This window comes from Calonectris borealis, chromosome 24, assembly GCF_964195595.1.
Source record: "Calonectris borealis chromosome 24, bCalBor7.hap1.2, whole genome shotgun sequence".
Lineage (NCBI taxonomy): Eukaryota > Metazoa > Chordata > Aves > Procellariiformes > Procellariidae > Calonectris > Calonectris borealis.
The window spans coordinates 3,493,379-3,511,678 of NC_134335.1; the positions used below are offsets into that span (position 1 = coordinate 3,493,379).

The 18,300-nt window shown below is 44.7% G+C and overlaps 1 protein-coding gene across 8 annotated transcripts in view; it reads left to right on the plus strand.

Moving 5' to 3' along the window:
* Positions 1-5,953: 5,953 nt before the first annotated feature.
* ARHGEF12 (Rho guanine nucleotide exchange factor 12) overlaps positions 5,954-18,300 on the plus strand; it is an 80,654-nt gene continuing 68,307 nt past the window's right edge. For 4 of the 8 annotated variants that reach the window (XM_075172951.1, XM_075172952.1, XM_075172953.1 and 1 more), the window contains exon 1: positions 5,954-6,177. In XM_075172951.1, coding sequence (XP_075029052.1) covers positions 6,146-6,177 — 32 coding nt within the window. In that variant the 5' untranslated portion in view covers positions 5,954-6,145. Of the gene's footprint in view, positions 6,178-7,725; positions 7,794-18,300 lie in introns of those variants that run through there. The other 4 variants (XM_075172948.1, XM_075172949.1, XM_075172950.1 and 1 more) reach the window with 2 other exon arrangements.

Consider the following 18,300-nt stretch of genomic DNA (forward strand, 5'->3'; position numbering starts at 1 on the left):
ATAATCCTCAAATGCGATGAGAAATAATGTCATTCTCCATCTCTTTAGATTTTACCCTAATAACAAAAACCTCTTTTTTTTTTCTTTTTTTTAAATCTCCCTCCAATCAGAGGACATTGATTCTAGCAGAGAGCAAGAAGGAAACTCATAACAGAATGTACAGCAGCTTCATCTGTCCTTACAAAGGTTGCTGCTTTAATTATGCTGATGTGGAAAGAAAGCTTAGTGCTATAAAAATGCTTACTGCGATGTGGATTATCCAGGTTTAGGAACTGTAATAAGCTGTCACAGTAGAAGCTCTGATAGATTAGGCTATCTGTGTCTCAACAAAGTCAGCAAAGTATTGCATTTGTGTCCAAGTGACTTAAAAGCATAGACAGGCCCTGTATGCATTTCCAGTGAACTGGATGCAGAGCAAGCTGCCTGTCTTTAGGTAGCAAATCATGTGCCTATTTTAAGGTATGAGGTGGTAAAAGGCTTTGAAATTGCATACCAATGTGGAGCACCGCACAAATTCGTGGTTTTTTTTTTCAGATTAGGGTTGTGTCCAGAAGGCTGTTAGTGGCCATTGGATCAGTTGTATCAGTTTCTGAAGCAGGTTGCATCCATGTCGCAGTGAAGCTGGTTAGCATCAGCCCAGCACCTGGCTGGAAAATTCAGTGGATGGGCAAGGAGCTAGACACGTGTCTGGATTTGATTCAGGGTATCATTACTATCTTCAACTCTCGCAAAAGTAGAATCTCCACAAATAACGAAATCCCACAGACATTCTCTGCTGGCTCAGAAGAATCTCATGCCAGAGCAGTTCCCTGGGATCAAAGGATGCTGAACTAAGCAGCAGCCGTTAGTGCTTAGGTGAGTTTGGATTGAATTGCAGGGCACCACAGAAAATGAGTAAGGCAGGAAGGTTTAAGTTATGCTAAACTTGAGAGCACAGCCAGGCTTACCCCAGTCCTGACACAAGATCAATGTCCTATCGATTCTTCGGGAGTCAAAAATTCATATGCACATTTGGGAAATGAGCTGTCTTTTCTGTTAACCTTGGGAATCATTTCCCCTGTGCCTTTCCTCTCCAGCTGTGCAAGGCTTAAAGGTTGGCTGTTGCCTTCCAAAAGCAGCTGACTTTTTTTTGCCAGAACAGCAGTTGGCATAGCAAGTTATGGTAAGTTTAAATAACGGTACAAAATACTGGTGCATTCTATCACTGGTTTTAAATTGATTACTTGTAAGTAGCAAAAGTTAGAATACTCTTTGTCCATTTAATTTTTATGATAGAGGTCAGTGAAACTCAGCTAATAACCCATCATGTCTGATTTAGAGCACACGCTTTTACAAAGCTTTCTATTCTTTACTCGAGGTCTGCAGGACAGCCATTGCACTCACAGGTAAGTTGCTCTAACGGTTGATTATCCTATCTGAAATGACGGGAAATTTTCCTGAAATGAAAAATGATTACATTCACTGTTTGTTCATACTTAAAATTTGAAGTATACCAGCTATCAGAGGCAAGGCAGTGTGATAAATCTGGCACCAGGGAGTAAAAAAGTATTGGCTTTTGCTGATTTCCTACCTTTGTTTATGCTGAGCCCATAGTGGTGCAAACCCTGACCAGACCCCCCACATCTGAACCCTTAGGTGGTCAGAGTGCAGCACCCAGAGCACCCCAAAGCTCCGCAATATGGCACCGCTTTGAAATGCTGCTTTCAAAAAGGGACCGAGGGTGGGAGCAGGACGTCGCTGTTAACCTGCCAGCGGGGACGGTTTCGGACGAGAGGTGCCAGACAAGGATTTTCCAGCAGATGGCAACAGCTCCTCAGTGAGCTTCGGGTGCGAGGCTGGAAACCTGGGTCTTTGCAAGAAGAACCTCAGTGAAACCTTTCTCTATCAGCCTGCCTTTTCGGGAGTCCCGTATGAGGCACCTCCAAGGATCTGTCCTTTTTGTGCCATCCTTTACTTTCAGGCAAAGTAAGAAGTTACCCTTCGTAGGACTCAACCTTCTTCGCTTCAGGGTCCTCCTTACTTGAGTCGCTTAGCTCTGCTCCAGACTGTAAAAATAGACTGTTGGGACATTGGTGCTTTGCCCTGGAGATACAGACTGATGAGGTTAATACACAGTTTCCACTTCTAGCATCTATGTCTGTATGATGGTACTATCTGTAAATTCAGGCTACGTAAGGACTTTATAGCTACCAAAAAAAAAAATCTATTTTAATTGGTACTGCACAGTGTTATTGCTTATTGATTTCCCCATCCCTGACCCTGGATTTCACACTAAAACTGCCCAGGCAGCAGAAGTATCATAAATAAACATCTATATTAACTTAAGTACGCAATCAGCTCCCACCAAAAAAATCATCATTTGCAGAAAAGAGAAGCAGTTATGGTTTCAGAGTCTTCTTTTGAATTGTTTCATTAGTGCTTTTTCTTTTCAATTGTTGCATTAAACATTGAAATGTGAATGCAGCCCATTATGAGCAAGAGTTAACCTACTGAACTGTGTCGCATAAGGGTTTTATGGTTCTTTTTTGTCATTGGTGTAGTTTTGTGTGGTGCTTCTTTTGACAATACTGAGCAAATTTTTGGCAAATATTAATCACTGTCATGCCACTGAATTTTATATTCATTTACTGCAGCAGAGGGTAAGTTTCCTTCTCGTTCCTACATTTTTTTTTTTAGGATTTCCTCCAGCTAATTGTTACTGTCATTATGTTGTCATGCACAATAAAATATAATTAAAGTAATAAAAAAGCATTGAGGCCTAATATGCAAATGCTGGGCCTGCCATGAAACAGAAGGTCTCCCAGGAGCCTTCCGCTCTAAAGGCACAGTACTTGAAGTTCCCTAAGTTAAAAGCAGGGAGGTATTTATTGCAGAGAAGGTGCAATAAAGATATATATAATAAATATAGATAGATAGAGGTATTCAGTCACTCCATTAACACTGACCAATGTACTGCATACTGCTGCAGAATGAGAGGCAATCATGGCTGTATGTCTTGCACTCTCCCCCCCTTTTATTTTTTCTTTCAAGCCTCTATCTTCCTCAAAAGGAAACCAAAAGAGGAAGTGTAAATGTCCTGCATATATATATCAAATATCATCTAGAAAATGATTTCATCCCACGCTTCCCCCCTTTGCACTGAACTTCTTCAAAACAACAAGTTCTTCAGACTATCAAACAGTCTTCTGGCTTCCTGACTCATGTTCACTTCGCTCCAAGGAGGAAAAAGCTACATAGTGGCAGGGTCCTGAATGGTCCTGTATGCTTAATGATGTCCTGAGTTTCCAGAAGCCTGTTTTCCAGACTCTTTCCAAGTCCAGTGTCCTGGCTTTGAAGAAGTATATCAAGGTAAGATTAATTAGAGGGATGAAGTGTGGTGTCCTATATCATTGGGATTAGCTAATACGATTATTTTCGTCTGTTGGCATTTGGTAGGAAAGACTGGCGTTCCTCTGTGCTGGGAGGCCAGGTAATAATGCCCACGCTCCCTGGCAGTGAGGCCGTCCTGCTTTCCATTCCACTTTTGTGGTGCTCCTGAGCTTTAATTCCTGGCAACAAGAGGTGCAATAGCATGGAAGGTTCCTGAACTTTTAGTATATAGATGTTATTCCTAGGTGTTTGAGAACAAGAGTGCCTGGCTGGAATCTTATTTATCCCCTTGTGTCGGCAATGAGATTTTGGGATTAGGTAACGTACGTAGAACTCAGCTTCTGGTCTGTTACAATTTGCTTCATGCTGTTCATGCATTGTCAGAAACAGGCTCTGCTGTTTAAATGCACGTAGAGTTGAGACAGGCACTTCTCTCTAAAGCTGTGTTGTATGTGGCATAAATGGCAGGGAGTTACAGCCATGTACCAGCAAGGATGTGTTTCTGTTGAGAGCTGTGGCTGAGGAGAGGGAAATCCACACATCTTGAAATTTGAATGTCTAAATAGTCTGTATTTAGAGGTATGGTTATACACAGTCTGTCGCTCACCTTTTCTTACCGGACAGAGTTTTTTGCATTAGGAGAAGGGGAGTGGGAACAGGCCCTTGGCTGCAGTGTTTCTGGAAGGCCGAGGTATGTGCAGGGAGGGATCAGTTCTTGTTCTGATTTCGGATTTTTGTTGACCTTCACCTGCGAGAAAAATTCCTGATGAAATGTGTTGTGGAAATGCAGGGAACGTGGGATTTGATACGGCGCTGTGAAAGGTCTGGGAGTAAACAGCGCAGCCAGTGACTGTCTGAGGCTCCAGAGCTGCACCGCTCCTGGCACCTCACTATTTTAATTTGCTGTTTATTTTCTTTCTGTTATAAGTTCGTTCGGTGTCATCTTTTCCACAGCGCATACCCTGCAGATGGAGGCACGGACGCTCCCTGCCCCCACGAGCTTGCCGAGACGAAACGGAGGAGCGGGCCGGGAGGGGAGGAAGGAGGGTGGCTGGAGATGGAGCTCCGGGAGGGATGGGAAATGGAGGGGGAAACCTCTTCGGCAGTGAAACGGCGGGCCAAAGGCGGAGTAACTGTTAATAAGCTGTGATGGAAGAGAAGGAAACACCCCGCTGGCCTCGAAAAGGCTGAGGCTGCCCCGGCAGGGCCAGTGAGCGCGGGGCAGCCCGGCCTGGCATCCGCGTTCCCCCCCACGCAGCCGGGGCGGGGACCGCGGCCCGCTGGGAGCCCTAAAGCAGGGGGCCGGGGCGGCCAGCGGGGCTGACGTGTGCCTGCCGGAGACGAGCCGGGGGGACCCCCGGGCGGCGGGGGGGAACGGCGGGGCTCGGCGCGGAGGGAAGGGGCTAGACGCGGGGGAAAGCCCCGTGAGGAGAAACCCTTTCCCGGCCCCCTCCTGCGCCGAAGGGGAAAGGAGAAAGGCCGCCGGCACCCGAACACCCACACAGGGAACCCGGGGCAAGGGGAGGGACGGCGGCGCCGCGGCCGGCAGGCAGGGAGGGAGGAGGAGCGGCCTGCTGCCGGCGGAGGGGTCGGGCGGGCGGCGCGCCGGCGGAAGGATACGGCAGGAGGGGCGGGGGCGGGGGTGAGTCGTCCCGGAGGTACAAGCCCCCCGAAAGCGAGGGGGAGGGGCGAGCGCGGAGGCGGCCCGGCCCGGCCCGGCTCGGCGCAGGCTCCGCCGGGACGCGCCGCTCCCGCCTCGCAGCAGCGCAGCTGGGCCGGAACCGGGCTGGGAGGAGCGGAACGGCGGCAGGAGCGGGCCGCGCCGCCAGCGCTCGCCGCGGGACTTTGCCCCGAACCGGGCCGGCACCGAGGCGCGCGCAGGCCGAGACCCGCCGGCTCCGCGACTGAGCGGACCGAGCCCGCCCGGGGCCTCGCCGGCAGGCCGGGCCGGCCGGGCCGCCCGCCCCGCTGTAGCTCGGGCCGAGGCGGGACAGGCGGAGCGGCGGGGCATGGACCTGCGGGCCTAAAGGCGGCGGCGGGGCGGCCGCCCTTCCCGACCCCCCTGCGGGCGAGCCGGCGGGCGGGGGGTCGGGGCGGGCCGGCAGCGGGACATGGGCCCCTGCGCGGCGGCCCTCAGGACACCGGCAGCTGGCGGGGCGAGCCGCCCGCCCCCCGCGGGCGAGAGGCCGTAAACAGCGGCGGGGCAGGGGGACCCCGCGGCGAGCGGGCACCCCCTCCTGCCGAGAGCGAGCCGGGGAGGTGGGCGTGCGTCCCCGGCGGCCTGGGAGCCCCGCGGGCAGCCGGCCCCGCTCCGGCGCTCCCCAGGTTTTCCCTGCCGGCCTGCCGCCTGCGCGGGCACCGGGGGTTCCCCTCCGCGCTGAAACTCCGGACCGGTGAGGATTGGTTGCTTCGCAAGGTTTTCTTTACCGGCACGCGTTACTTCTCCCCTCTTCCCTGGGGCTAAGGGAGCATCGAGGGGAACAGCTTGTTTTGCTGTGTTTTTTTTTTTCTTGTTGGATTTTTTTTTGAACATCCCCCACACCCCACTTCCGTGGTCTGGATATTCTCTGTGACTGCAAGAAGAGTTTTGGAGTTGTTTTGGATTTTTTTTTTTTCTTCCCCTGCCCTTGAACTGAATTTGTCCTCTGTGCATGTGTCTTCTGGAGCAAGGCTGGATCCTGAACCTCAGTGCATGCAGGAGGCAAAGCCTCGTTAATATTCCTGCAGTAATAGTAAAATGTAAATTGGATAATACGACTTCTTGCCAAAGGCTCCAATGAGTGGCACACAGTCCACAATCACGGACAGGTCAGTATAAAATGAGATTGCTTTTTTTTTTTCCCCCTTTTCTGAAGTCTAGGCTCTTCCCAGAGCTTGTTACTTTGCGTTCTGACTTCAGTGACAGCATGACAGACAAGATCAGAAAAGCGGGATTAAATCTGATTTTCTGGGAATCAGTACGTACCTGGGGTGGCTGACTGTCAAGGCAACTAGGTTATCTTTGAAACTGGAGTATTTCAAGTCTATCTGCTTTCAAGCCTGCCAGGCTGACTTCGTAAGAACCAGGGATTGTAATTTAGCTTCCAGGGTGGGTTGGTGCTAGGAGGAACACCAAAATGAACTGAGAAGTTAAAGCAGGAAGAGTGACAAGAGTTTAGGATACAGCTCGAGTCTGAACTCAGCAACTGCGTAGAAGATGCACTTGCTTCTCGTTAGGTCAAACATTGCAGCCTTCCAAAGAGAGGTCACTTCAGGTGAGGGCAGGAAGGGTAGTTGATGAGCAGGAACGTCTGTTGGTGTCTACACTACTTCAGCAGTAATCTGTTCCTTGCTTTAGATACCTGCTCAGGCCTCTGGGCTTCTCTGCAGGTGCTGCCATGTGCATTTCATTAGCAGTCTGGGATTCTCTCACTTGTACTGGGATGCTTCAGAGGCAGGAGAAAAAATGTATTTTCTATTGTGAGAAAAAAAAATCAAGTAGGAGACCTTTTATGTGCTTTTGAGACAGAAGTATGGAATGAGTGTCCAGGGTTTTTTTCACGAGAGGAAAAGATACCTTTTTTGACACTTGTAAGCTGAAAAAGCTTCTCTTTTATTATGTTTTTTATTATATTCTCCTTTATTGTGCATATTTGGTGGTTAAGGCGTGAATGTGTGTGACAAAGGCCTCACTGCTTTCATGACCAATACAAGCACTTCTAGCACAGGAGAGAAACCAGGGCTGGGACAGAGGGATGATGCTTTTGGGTGCCTGAGATCAGCTTTTAGAGTCCAGGTGTGGGCAGGAAAGAGAGCGAGTGTAGTTCTCACTTACACTTAGGCCTTTTCATGACTCCACAGGTCGTAACAGACAGTACAGTGCCTGAGCAGTGCGAAAGGTCTCTAGTACAGCTCAGAATCGCGTATAGTCTGTTTATGACTGTGCTGTTCATAGAGTACTAAGTCTTTGAAATGAATTGTGTAGTGTGTTTGTACTAGCAGAATAGCTGACAAGAGAAAATTCTCTTAACTTTTGTCTCTTTTGCAGTGCATGAGATATTCTTGAGTTGCAGGACATTTTTCTTCTGTACCAGACAAGACAGTGACAGTAAAAATGAAGGTGGCGTTTCAGTGGCTTTGTGGGAATTTTGTCATGTACCTAAGAGCGTATGTCTTATGGCAGTTTGCAAGACGTCAAAAGGAAACATGGGATTTTCATACCAAGAAGCAGTTGAATGATGCAGGGAAAGAAAAGCACGAGGACAGGGAATTTAATTTGCTTGTTAGTATAACAAAATATGTTCTGTTACTGAATTGGAACAGCCAAATTGAAAATGTAGCGGAGACAAAAAATGTCTCATTTCCTTTTGCTTTCAGTCATGTCAAGAGGATGTTTCTGTTTGGTGTTCCATTAAAGTTGTGGTTCAAAAGACTTTTAACGTCAGGTAAGGAGCTGTCTCCACAACCCTGGCAGTCAGAGCTTTCTGGCCAGTGTTGTGTGGTGATTGGGGGAATGCGGAGAAGCAGGGCCTGGCCTTGCCACTACTGTTCACCTCTGGCCTGAAGGAACCCCAGGGGTGCGAAGGGAATTCGGTCATCGTGGCCCGTTTGTTCCCTGGCTGAACCTTTCAGCAGAGCACTGGATGCGGTGGTGCTGCATGTTCTCATCGTGTGGACATCTACTTGCTAGTGTTTGGAGCCAGGCTGCTCCATTCTATCTACAGCATTGTGCAGGATCTGGAGGGGGGTGTTTTTTGGTTACCGTTGTCCTAGCAGTATGTTGGTGAAAAACTTGCTTTCCCATTAGGCCCAAGAAGCCTCTGTATTGCCTCTTTAAATCAGACTCTTAAGCTTGGAACGTAAAGCAGGTGCAATATAAATAAACTCGATGCTTCTAGTGTCATTAGTTCTACATGGTATAAATCATATGACATGTTAAATTCTCTCCGTATTTTATCGGTGTCTTTCCTCAGTGGGATTGAGATGGGAACTGCCTTAAAACAGAAAAATCCAGCTTGCATCTGTGCCAAATGGTATTATGAGTATAATAGGGTAGCATGGGCCTGCATTTTTCTCCACATTTATCTTTACATATTTGCATTTTACATATATATAGCTGCTTAAATCCCTGTTATAGACAGTAAATATTTCCTTTTGTATCCCTTCAGTTTAAGATGGCAATCATACCGTGTGTTTTGATAGCTGTTTGACATTTCCCTTGTCCAGGTTGCACTTGTCCCATCCTTTACATGTTTTATGTCTTTTACATTCTTGTTGATGATGTTATGTACGGCATTAAAGTATATGTAAATTAGAAGGAATGTGTGAATGGCCATTTCTAGTACTGTTCTGTAGTCAGTATAGTAAATGATTTTTTCATTAAGCCCCCTCCTTTTTTTTTTCCTTCTTTTTTTTTGTCATAGTGTTTTCTTCTTTTTCCCAAGAAAGTTCAATGGATTTTAGTGTCTGAGACTGTGCTAATATACAGTCACGCCAGTTCACATCTCACGTGTCTGGGATAATTTTCTCTGTGGACCAAACCTTAACCCAGTTAATTTTGATAATGGTTATGCTTCATCTCTGAGTTGGATTCTGTTATCCAGCTGGTTCACGAAGCAGCATCGTTTTCTTGCATCTTTTTCCTCCAGTATCTTAAGTGAGTGCCTGGGGGAATGGGGGAATACAGGTATTAAGCAAAAAGATGTAACGGGTGTTAAGACTTCTGAGAGTGTAATGACTGTTCAGCAAAGTTACTGAAGAAGCGCTTGTCACGTGCCATTCCCAGTCAGCTACTCAGCATTTGGAGAAATGTATAAAGAGTGCTAGCAGAAAAAAGATTATCGTGTAACGTAGTACTTGAGATTTAGAAATACATAAGCAAAGTGTGGTCCAGGACAGCCATGGTGCCCTGCATGGCTTCTGATAGTATGAGAATGTCAGAACTTTAAGCAGTGACATATACTTCCCCTTCTTTCTTTCAGGATGTTCTTTTACTTTGTCAGCTGCTTCTTTTCATAATCCTGTTGCCCAGTGGACCATATCAAACAATTCATCCTCAGCCTTATTGCTCTGCCACTTTATGTTTGTAAACATTTACACCCTCTTAATTTAATCCTGTCTTAGCTATGCTGTATTTGTTTAGAGGCCTCATAAGGTGGTATTTATCTTGCTTAACTTAATAGGTCTTCTAGGTAGACATCTCTATCTGAGCTGTTCGTCTAGATTGCCTTTATAGTTAGTGGAAGAAAATAGGCACATCTAGGGGACCCTAAAGTAGGTATCTAAAATTGGTCAGGTGAATGACAAAATGCCTGCTTGTTTTCATCCAGCTCTGGATTTAGGTGAGATTTGCTGTACCTTTTAGCCTGAAAATTTCTATTTTTTTCTTCCACAAATTCCTGTCTACTTATTAGTGCCACGTTGGATTTTTGTTGCTGGATGCTGTTTTGGGCTGTCAGCGTGAGGATTTTGGAAGGGGGAGATTGGACTACAGGGACCATCTAAGGCTAGCTTTGGGACCTCACTCTGGGTAGTGGGTGGCTGGGTAGGGTATGTTAGAGGAGGTGTTTTTCTGCTGCTTCTCTGAGACTGCATATGAGCGTGCCCGTATTCGCTCGCTTTGGAGCTCTTCTGGCCCAGACGCACTCGGCAGGCCGGCTGGCTTTGGGCGTTGCTCTGTTCTGCCGTTTGTGGCAGGCGACACATGGCTGAGCGAGATAAGGGTTTTATTCTTTGCAAGGACATATTGGGGCCCGGATGAAATTCGGCCATTTGCAGGCTCTGGTTGGCCACTAAAGGATGATCAGAACTCTGCTGTATCCTGTTATGACACTAAAGAAACATTTGTATGCGATTAATTTATTTTTTTTGTCTCATAGTTAACTGTATTTTTCTTCCTGTAGCCATTCCAAACACGCTGCAGAGTTGAGCAATTGCACGGCTACAGAACTTGCTTTATGTTTCTTTCTGTTTATTAAAGCAAAATAAAATAATGGAGGCTCTTGCTGCTTTCGCAGTACCTTGTGGAGGAACTGATGACTCTTCCTATGCAGTTGCTTGCAAATGAGTTTTATTTATAACAGTGCTGTAGTTTCTGTTGCTATGAGTGGAAAATAGGAGAGGTAGAATTTACACATAATTACCCTTGAGAGGTTTTAATTGCTGATTTGCTCCTGAATTGGTACTAAAATAGACCCTAATTGTTTCTTATCTGCTTAGATGCACTTTCCCTGTCTTTGTCTGTTTGTAAGTCCCTGTAGTAACTGGGACTTCTTTAACTGTATGGTGGCGAAAAAGGGGTTTATTTTTTCCAGCAGGGTAAGAGTAAGAACTTCATAGAAAGTCACTCCTCAGTGTTATTGAGTAGCTAGATGTTATTATCATGCATTTATTTAATTAGTAGAGTTTATAAGATCTAATATTTTTGGAAAGCTGCAGCACAACGTCTGTTTCAATGGACTAAAAAGTGTAATAGTGATCTAGGCAAGTCGTCTTGTGCTTTCCATCATTGTGCCTTCACTATGTTTGCAAATTAGTAGTTGACATAGTCTGTGCATAAATTCATTTCTTATTTTTCTTTTATTGTAGTTGTCAGAAGAGAGTACTGTCTGTGATGTTTACTATTGGCTAGGAAGCAAATACTACCAGTTCATGCTGCATAGTTTATTAGGGTTTTTACTGGAGACAGAAGTTGAGGTGAGCTTGATTTTCTAGTTTTGAATAGACCTGTGGGCGTCATGATTATTTGGGTGGAGGCAGGAATGATATTTCATCTGTTAGCCCAATTGTATAATTCTCCCTGTGCACATAACTCCCATTATGGCATTTATTAGTGTTTCGAATAGATAGATTAGGAACGGTACTGGGGTGTAGACTACTTCAATTTTAGACTTTTAAAAATCTTGTCCAGATTCACAGGAATCGGGGTGCAATACACTTAGCAGCAAAAAAATACTTGCCAGAGCTAATTATGGAAAGCCTAGAGGGTATGAGGGGTTGCATGAAAAGTCTGGAGAAATGGTCTGGTGATAATCTGAGCTCTTCAGATAGCATTCCTGTCAAAGTGATATCCATAGGGGCCTAGGTAAACGTGAAACATATAAACCCTGCTGCAAGATGGAAGGACCTCTGACTTTTCCAGCTTGATGTAGTCTGTTCTACAGAGAACTCTTAGACTGACTCATCACAGTAGTGTTTGAGTGTTGGTAGCACGTTGACACAACTAATGACTGTCACGTAAGGGTTGTCCTTCCCTGTGTTGCGCCCCTCCCCTTTCTTTCTCTGTTTGCACATTGGAGTGCTTAAAGATCACTATTCTGTTTTGTTAATGCCTGCTGCTGTCCTATTTAGAGATGCCTGAGAAGAAACGTGCATCTTACCCTTGGAGCAGAAGTTGCTGAGGTTGCTTTTGAGCTTTGTGGGTGTTCATTCATGATCATCTCAGACCAATCTTTATAAAACTGACTTCTGTTTTGATGAGCATGACCCATATAGGAGAAGAGTTTCTTGGCCCTTGAGGGTGGCAGCATTGACCACAGTCTTCCTACTGGAAAGCAAAGTAGTCTTCTGTATTATATTGTAAAAGTAGTGATTTAGGCATTGAAGATTATTTGGCAGTCCATCTGAAGGTAGTGGAGAGCATTCATGTATTTGCCTGGGGAAAGTGGTGCAGACAACTGCACCAGTTATTTTACATATTTCATGACTATATCCCAAGATCTTTTGATTACTACAAGAAGTGGGGTCTCTTAGTGAATTTGTGCCTTAAGCATTTTGTGTGAATCCTGTTCAGTGAGTGGCTTCAGCGCCTGCTTCCATTTCCCTGCTTTCCCAAGAAGCTTTGGAGTATAATCAACATGATTTTTGACATTAACTGTTTTTTTTTTCCCATTTTTTCCACGGTGTTCTGGGTAGCATTTTTTGCTTCTTGTGGTTACAACTGTCAACCCCCACCCTGGCCAGCCCAGTGCTATAGCTTGGAGTTATGCAAAGTGTCTCAACGAGGAGCAGTGTTTGCCTTGGTCTGGAGACTGAATTCTCCAGTTAAACCTTTAGGTGGTCCTTCTGGGTCAGCAGGGAAGTATGTTGACTGTGTGCTTGAAAGATAAGCTTAGGCTCTTGCTTTCAAGGCTTTATCCTCCAGGTTTCTCATTGAATACCTCTTCCTTCCCTCTGAAAATTAGCAGTAGGAGACTTATTAATGAATCCCATTTGTATTGGCCATGAGTTTCTAGACCGGGTGATCTGAGATGCTAATAAAAATGCTTCTTGTAGCATTCCTAAGGCTCCGCAAATATTGCTCTGCCTAAGCGCTCTCCCTTCTTTCACTCTCGTCCTGATATTTTATCTACTTTGTGATAACTAGATCTTTCTTGTGTAAGAGATGTCAATAGCACTAAGAAAAATAGACTTGAATGCATACTTTCTGGTAGGTGATGCTATGTTCTGTTCTGTGGCCCTGTTCTGGATAATTACTAGGTTTAAAGAATAGAAGTGTTAGTTCATGTCTCAGCTTGATTAAACTAAGGGTCAGGAGCCTGGATGTAGATAATGTCTTAACGTCAGAAGAGAGGGCTCAAAATAAGAACAGGGGAAGCAGTAGCAAAATAATTAGTAAAATGAAAAGGGATATAAAACCTACAGTGTTTGATTAACAATGTACAAGGGATAAAATACAAGGCAGGATACATACAAAATAGGAACAGCACACTTAAAAAAAGACAGGAAGAAACAAGGTTTACTCATTTTTCTTTTAAAAGAAAACATTTTAAAATAAATACATTAAAAATGACAGGAAAAAACAGTGTCCTTATGCTTAAAATGTAAGCATAAGTATAAATAGTAAAACGAAAACAAACAGTGTTCAGACTGTGACATTCACAAATCGTCTACTAAACATCACTTATGCTTTGTTATTATTCTGCATCCTTTCCTTGAGTATTTTCAGTATTGTGCCTGTTTGACTTCTAAGACCAATGGGCAGGAACCCTTTCTTGCATAGTCGCACCATTTAGCGAAGTCTGATGGTAAATAAGAAACGTTGCTGTTTACATTTGTTGGGAAATGCTTAAATATTATCTATGTAGCTATTTTAAGCTTTGTTTTGACAACAGTGAAACTTCTGGGCTCTGTGATGTCAGTTGGTAAGGTACTTCATTAAATTGCTCTGGCACTGGAAAAGCAAATGAATGGTGTCCTTCCTGAGGCTGAATACCTGAGGTGGAAAAGATCCTAAGGCATAGCACGTGAGTTCCTGCACTTGAAATAATTTGGTTATAATCTGTCTGGATCATTGTCGTATTAGTTACTTGGATACTGTCAAATGTCCTGCTGAAGATAGACAGTGTCCCTTGCAGGACTGGCATGCTAACACTGTGTGCTGTCCTGGAGGTGGCACTTGGGTCTCAGTTCATTTAAGGGTTCAGAAAAACTAAACCTTTTATGATCAGGGAATAGGGCTATGTAAAAGATGGACTGAACTGTGTGAATTGAGCGAAAGGGCCTCTTTTAGTGGTTATTGAAAAGTTGCAGTGTTGATGCTAGAAACCTAAGGGAGAATCCCCAGGTTATGGTAGTTCTTGGTTGCTCTCAGTTGGCACAAGAAATGCGTGTGCAAGGGCAAGGCTCGAACTGGTTTCCGTCTGCTTCTAAGCTTTTGAAATATGTATTGGAAGTCTTCAGAGATATTGGTGGAAATCTTAATTTTATCCAAGTGCTGCTCCTTCTTGAAACCAGGAGTAGCAGCACAACTATTCTTGTTTATGTGAGAAACTGATCTCAATTTATTTGCAGGCTGTGAATCCTGGTTTGTGATATCACAGGCAATCATTTTACCAAGGTCTTGGGTGACTTCCCAAGATGAACCAGTAACCTATGAAGAGTTAGATGCTCTTCTATGGAGTCTTGAGTGAGCTGTAGTGCTGGAAGGGGGTTGGAAAGCTTAGGTGGGACCTGAATTGACCTGAGCAAGCATTCCCAGTCTGGAGGAAAAGACCCATGTATTTAATAAAGCACTAGACTGATCCGAGACAGGTACAGGATTCTGAGTCCACCACTCCCATAAACATACAAGCTTCAACCTGCAGGCTTACCTAAAGTATCTGATGGCTGCTTGAAAGTCTTTTTGCCCTGTTATGATAGTGGCTGTTAGTGTAGCTTATTGGCAGCACATCAGACAAGGCGTCTCCTCTCAGTACTCCTGTGGCACAGAGGCACCATTGCACGCTTCTGTTGTGCCCAGATGCAAGAGAATATTCTGATGAGTAGGGACTGAGATCAAAGCTACCAGAAAAGCATTGGAAAAAGGGGAAAAGAAGAGAATTGAAGGAGGGAAGCTGTAATGAGCAAGGAGAAAAAGGAAATAGGAAAAAGCTGCAATGTAAGACATGAGAAAGTCAATAGGAAATGAGTGAGAGGGAGAGAAATGGGAGAGGTGGTGGCAACTGCCAGATAGGAGAGAGGTTTCCTGTCTGCCAGTGCATTCTGAAGGCACACGTCAGCCGTAAACGACTAAGACCTGCTGGTGTAAGGCAAAAAACCCTGACAAGCCAGGGCTACAACTGTGTCGAGTTTTCTGTGGAGTACTGAAGATACGTGTTTGGTGTCTGGGAGTACCTGTCTGTTTCTTGAGGAGGCTGTGCGGGTACTGTTTGGAACCAGAAAACTCTTTCAGCTGTTGTAATGCCTTCTAAAATTTTGCCCTGGTTTGAGTGACAGCAAGTACCATGTGACAGTATTTGAGCCATGATGATAATAATTCCTACTCTTTTGTTAAGTGGCTTTCAAAGTTGGTGCTTGCAAGTAAGAAAATAATGCAGTTTTCTCATCTGTGTTGATATTTTTTTCCCACCTTCTGAAAAATTACGATTATGCGATGTCCCAAATTAGGCAGTGACTTCAGCCAAAAGTAAGTTGTTCTTCTTAGATCATTTCTGGTTTTAAGCATAATTTTCCCCGCTGCTGCAGACTGCTGTATAGCCATTTAACCTGACTTAGGTAGGCAGCATCATAACAACTTTGAAAAAATATTTGGGGGAACTGTAATAGAGAGAAGGGGATGAATTTATGTGATGTGAACTCCCTAAAGGTAAGGGAGGGGGGAAATGATGGTTTATCAGAAATACTTCTCTGTCAAGGATAAAAGTTCTTAGCTTGGAGATCTCATAATGATGAACTGCAGCTCTACAAGTTGGCAATTTGTTCTTGCTGTCTGTTGAGAGACACAAAATGATAGGTTGTGGTTTGCCCTGCATAGTCTCTGTGGTTTCAGTAGCGGAAGTGGTTCATGTGGGTGCAGATCTGATCTTAGCAAACCAGCAAGCTCAATCATTTTGGCTGGTGAAGGTGGTATGGGGATACTGCAGAGAGCGCCGTTCGCAATTGTTGTGGGATTTTCTTTGTTGTAAGGATGCGTCAAAGTCTGTAGGGCACTGGTAAAATGAATACCTTTGTCGCAGACGTCTTCTCTACCCTTGAGTTATAATAGAACCTTCAGCAGTAAAAGAAAATGTCTTGTAATAGTTCGGAAATGGGTATACGATCTAAAAGAACTTTGCTCTGTATCTGGTCTAGTTGCTTCAGAGGCGGGTGCCTTGGTGTATGAGTCTGATAATACTTACTCAAAGGTTGGTAAGTATAACGTTGCCAAGCACTGCAGCCCTTTGAGTAGCACTGAAAGCCCCAAGTTTTACACTCAGATACGTCAGGTCTATGAAGTTATGTAAAATGTTCAGCCCACTCACATTATGGGAATTGTTGTGATAATAAAACCCTGTAATACTTGGGGGGGGGGGGGGGCGGGGCGCGGGGCGGGGAAAGGCAAGCATACTTTTCTATTCTTCCAGTGTGGAAAGATGTAGGAATGTTGGTGATAGCTTTAAACGCTAGAGTGTTGTTTACTTTGGATGTTAACCAGTACAACTTCAGCTGTATGTATTGCATAGCAAACCTTGACCTCCTCTCCCTTTTCCTTTTAGTAGACTTATTATCAGGTTTTGCACTTATCAGTGAGACATTAACTATGTTTTTTGGTGTCTGTTCACCCATGCTTTTGACTCCCCCTCTGTAGATGGGGTATCTGGCTGTGCTCTGGCCCTAGTAATCCAGACGCACAGTCCCTGGTTTAGGCCAGAAAAACACTTCTTTCCTGGTAGTGTGAAACGTGCTTGCCCGGTTGTGAGATACAGTAATGCAGCCTGGTGGGTGCCAGGCGCAGGGAAGAGTCGCTGTGTGCTGATCAGGGCTTGTTTTGACAGTTAGCACCAGCCTTACTGGAGGAGGCTCTTTCTCTCAGCAGAGCTCCTAGGTCACATGTAAAGCAGAAGCAGCTAATTAAGCTTAGCTGGAAGGGGGAGAGGAAATAGCCTTGCAACAGGTTTGAGTTTTTGGCAGCCTGCAAATCTAAATGCTCTTGCTGGAATTCGGCCAGATGGAGAGGACCTGCCACTTTCCCCCTCCCTTGTTGTTTGTTTTTTTTCTTTTAAATATATTTTTTTATCATCATGGCTCTGCAGCTACTGGGAGGCAGCTTCACTGAGCTTGCTTGCTTACTGCAATGACAAGAACATCACAGTAGCTCAGAGTGTGCTGAAAATCTTGCTCCATCTGTTGCTCTTCATATACAGAGAAAATGGCTCCTTCAGATCTATAACATGCTTCTTGGAGTATTGATGGGTTTTGATCACTTGTTGGATCAGCAAATGGCGTCAGAAACTTGCTGAAGTTTACTCCACCAAAATAAGGCGGTTTCTCTACTTTTATTGGGGAGTGCGAATGTATTTTCCCCAAAATAAGTGTTCATTTAGAGTGTATGTAGGCATTCAGGTTTGGTTTTTTTGTTGTGGGTTTTTTTTTTTTTTCCCCTCTTCCTTCTTTTTTTAAATGAAATGTCTCTTAGATCAAAACTGCAACTGGCCCCAGAAGAGCATTTCAACAGTTAGGTAAAGAGGAAAAAAATAACAAAGAACATAAAAATAATGAGATGGAGTTTGAGTTGGTTTTGTTTGTTTGTTTAAAAAAAAAAAAAAGATTTGTAATTGGTTGTGTGGACAGGCACAAAGGGACCCTGGACACTTCAAACAAGGACTGTTCTGTTCAGGGACCTTGTTTATTTAAATCCCCATGTGAAATCTCTTCATCTTCTTCTCAAAGTTGTATTTGGATCAGTTTGCTGTGGTAGTAAATTTGAAATACAATGATTAGCTGTATAGCAATGAGAAGCCTACTCAAATATCTAGGACCCAAAAATGGAAAGCTTGTTTCCTGCGGGATTTTAAGAAGTACTTTCTCAGTCGTGCTAAAGCTAGTAGCATTCCTGAAGGTGGTTGCATGGTCTGAGAATCCATGAGCGCTGCATCCTCCCTTTGTCTCTATTACCTCTCCAGCTGTGTGCGCACTGGATATGGATGTCAGGCTGCATGAATCTGGCGCAGGAATAACAGATCTGTGGGGCAGCCCTTTCTCAGTGACAAATACTTTGGTTGTCACTGTGGCCTCAGGATCTGTTTCTCAATGGCAGTCAACCCAATTCAGCTGCGTGATAATGCGCAGGAAGAAATGCCCAGTAGCAAAGGATTTTTGTCTTGTAAGATTGTGAGCCACCTCTACTCTCCCCCTCCTCTCTCTTTTTCATCACGTGGAGATGTTTGCTTTAGATTAAAGCACTTCTTGTTGGCATCCGGGTGGTTTTCATGCTGCAGTGGGTCTGATTACATATATTCCATCTCAGAACCCTGGCCAGAAAATACCTTGGGAGAAATTGCCTTACTGCAGGCTGTTCACAAATTTAAAGAAAATTGTATTTCCCTTACTGATTTAATGCACTGAGTACTGATATTTTGCTGGTGACCAGTGCTTAATTTTTATGTTTGCAAGTTTCTTGCATATGTGGTAACTTGAATCATCTCAGTTACTTAAACTCAGCTGTTGGTTATGGTGATAACACAACATTTTGTT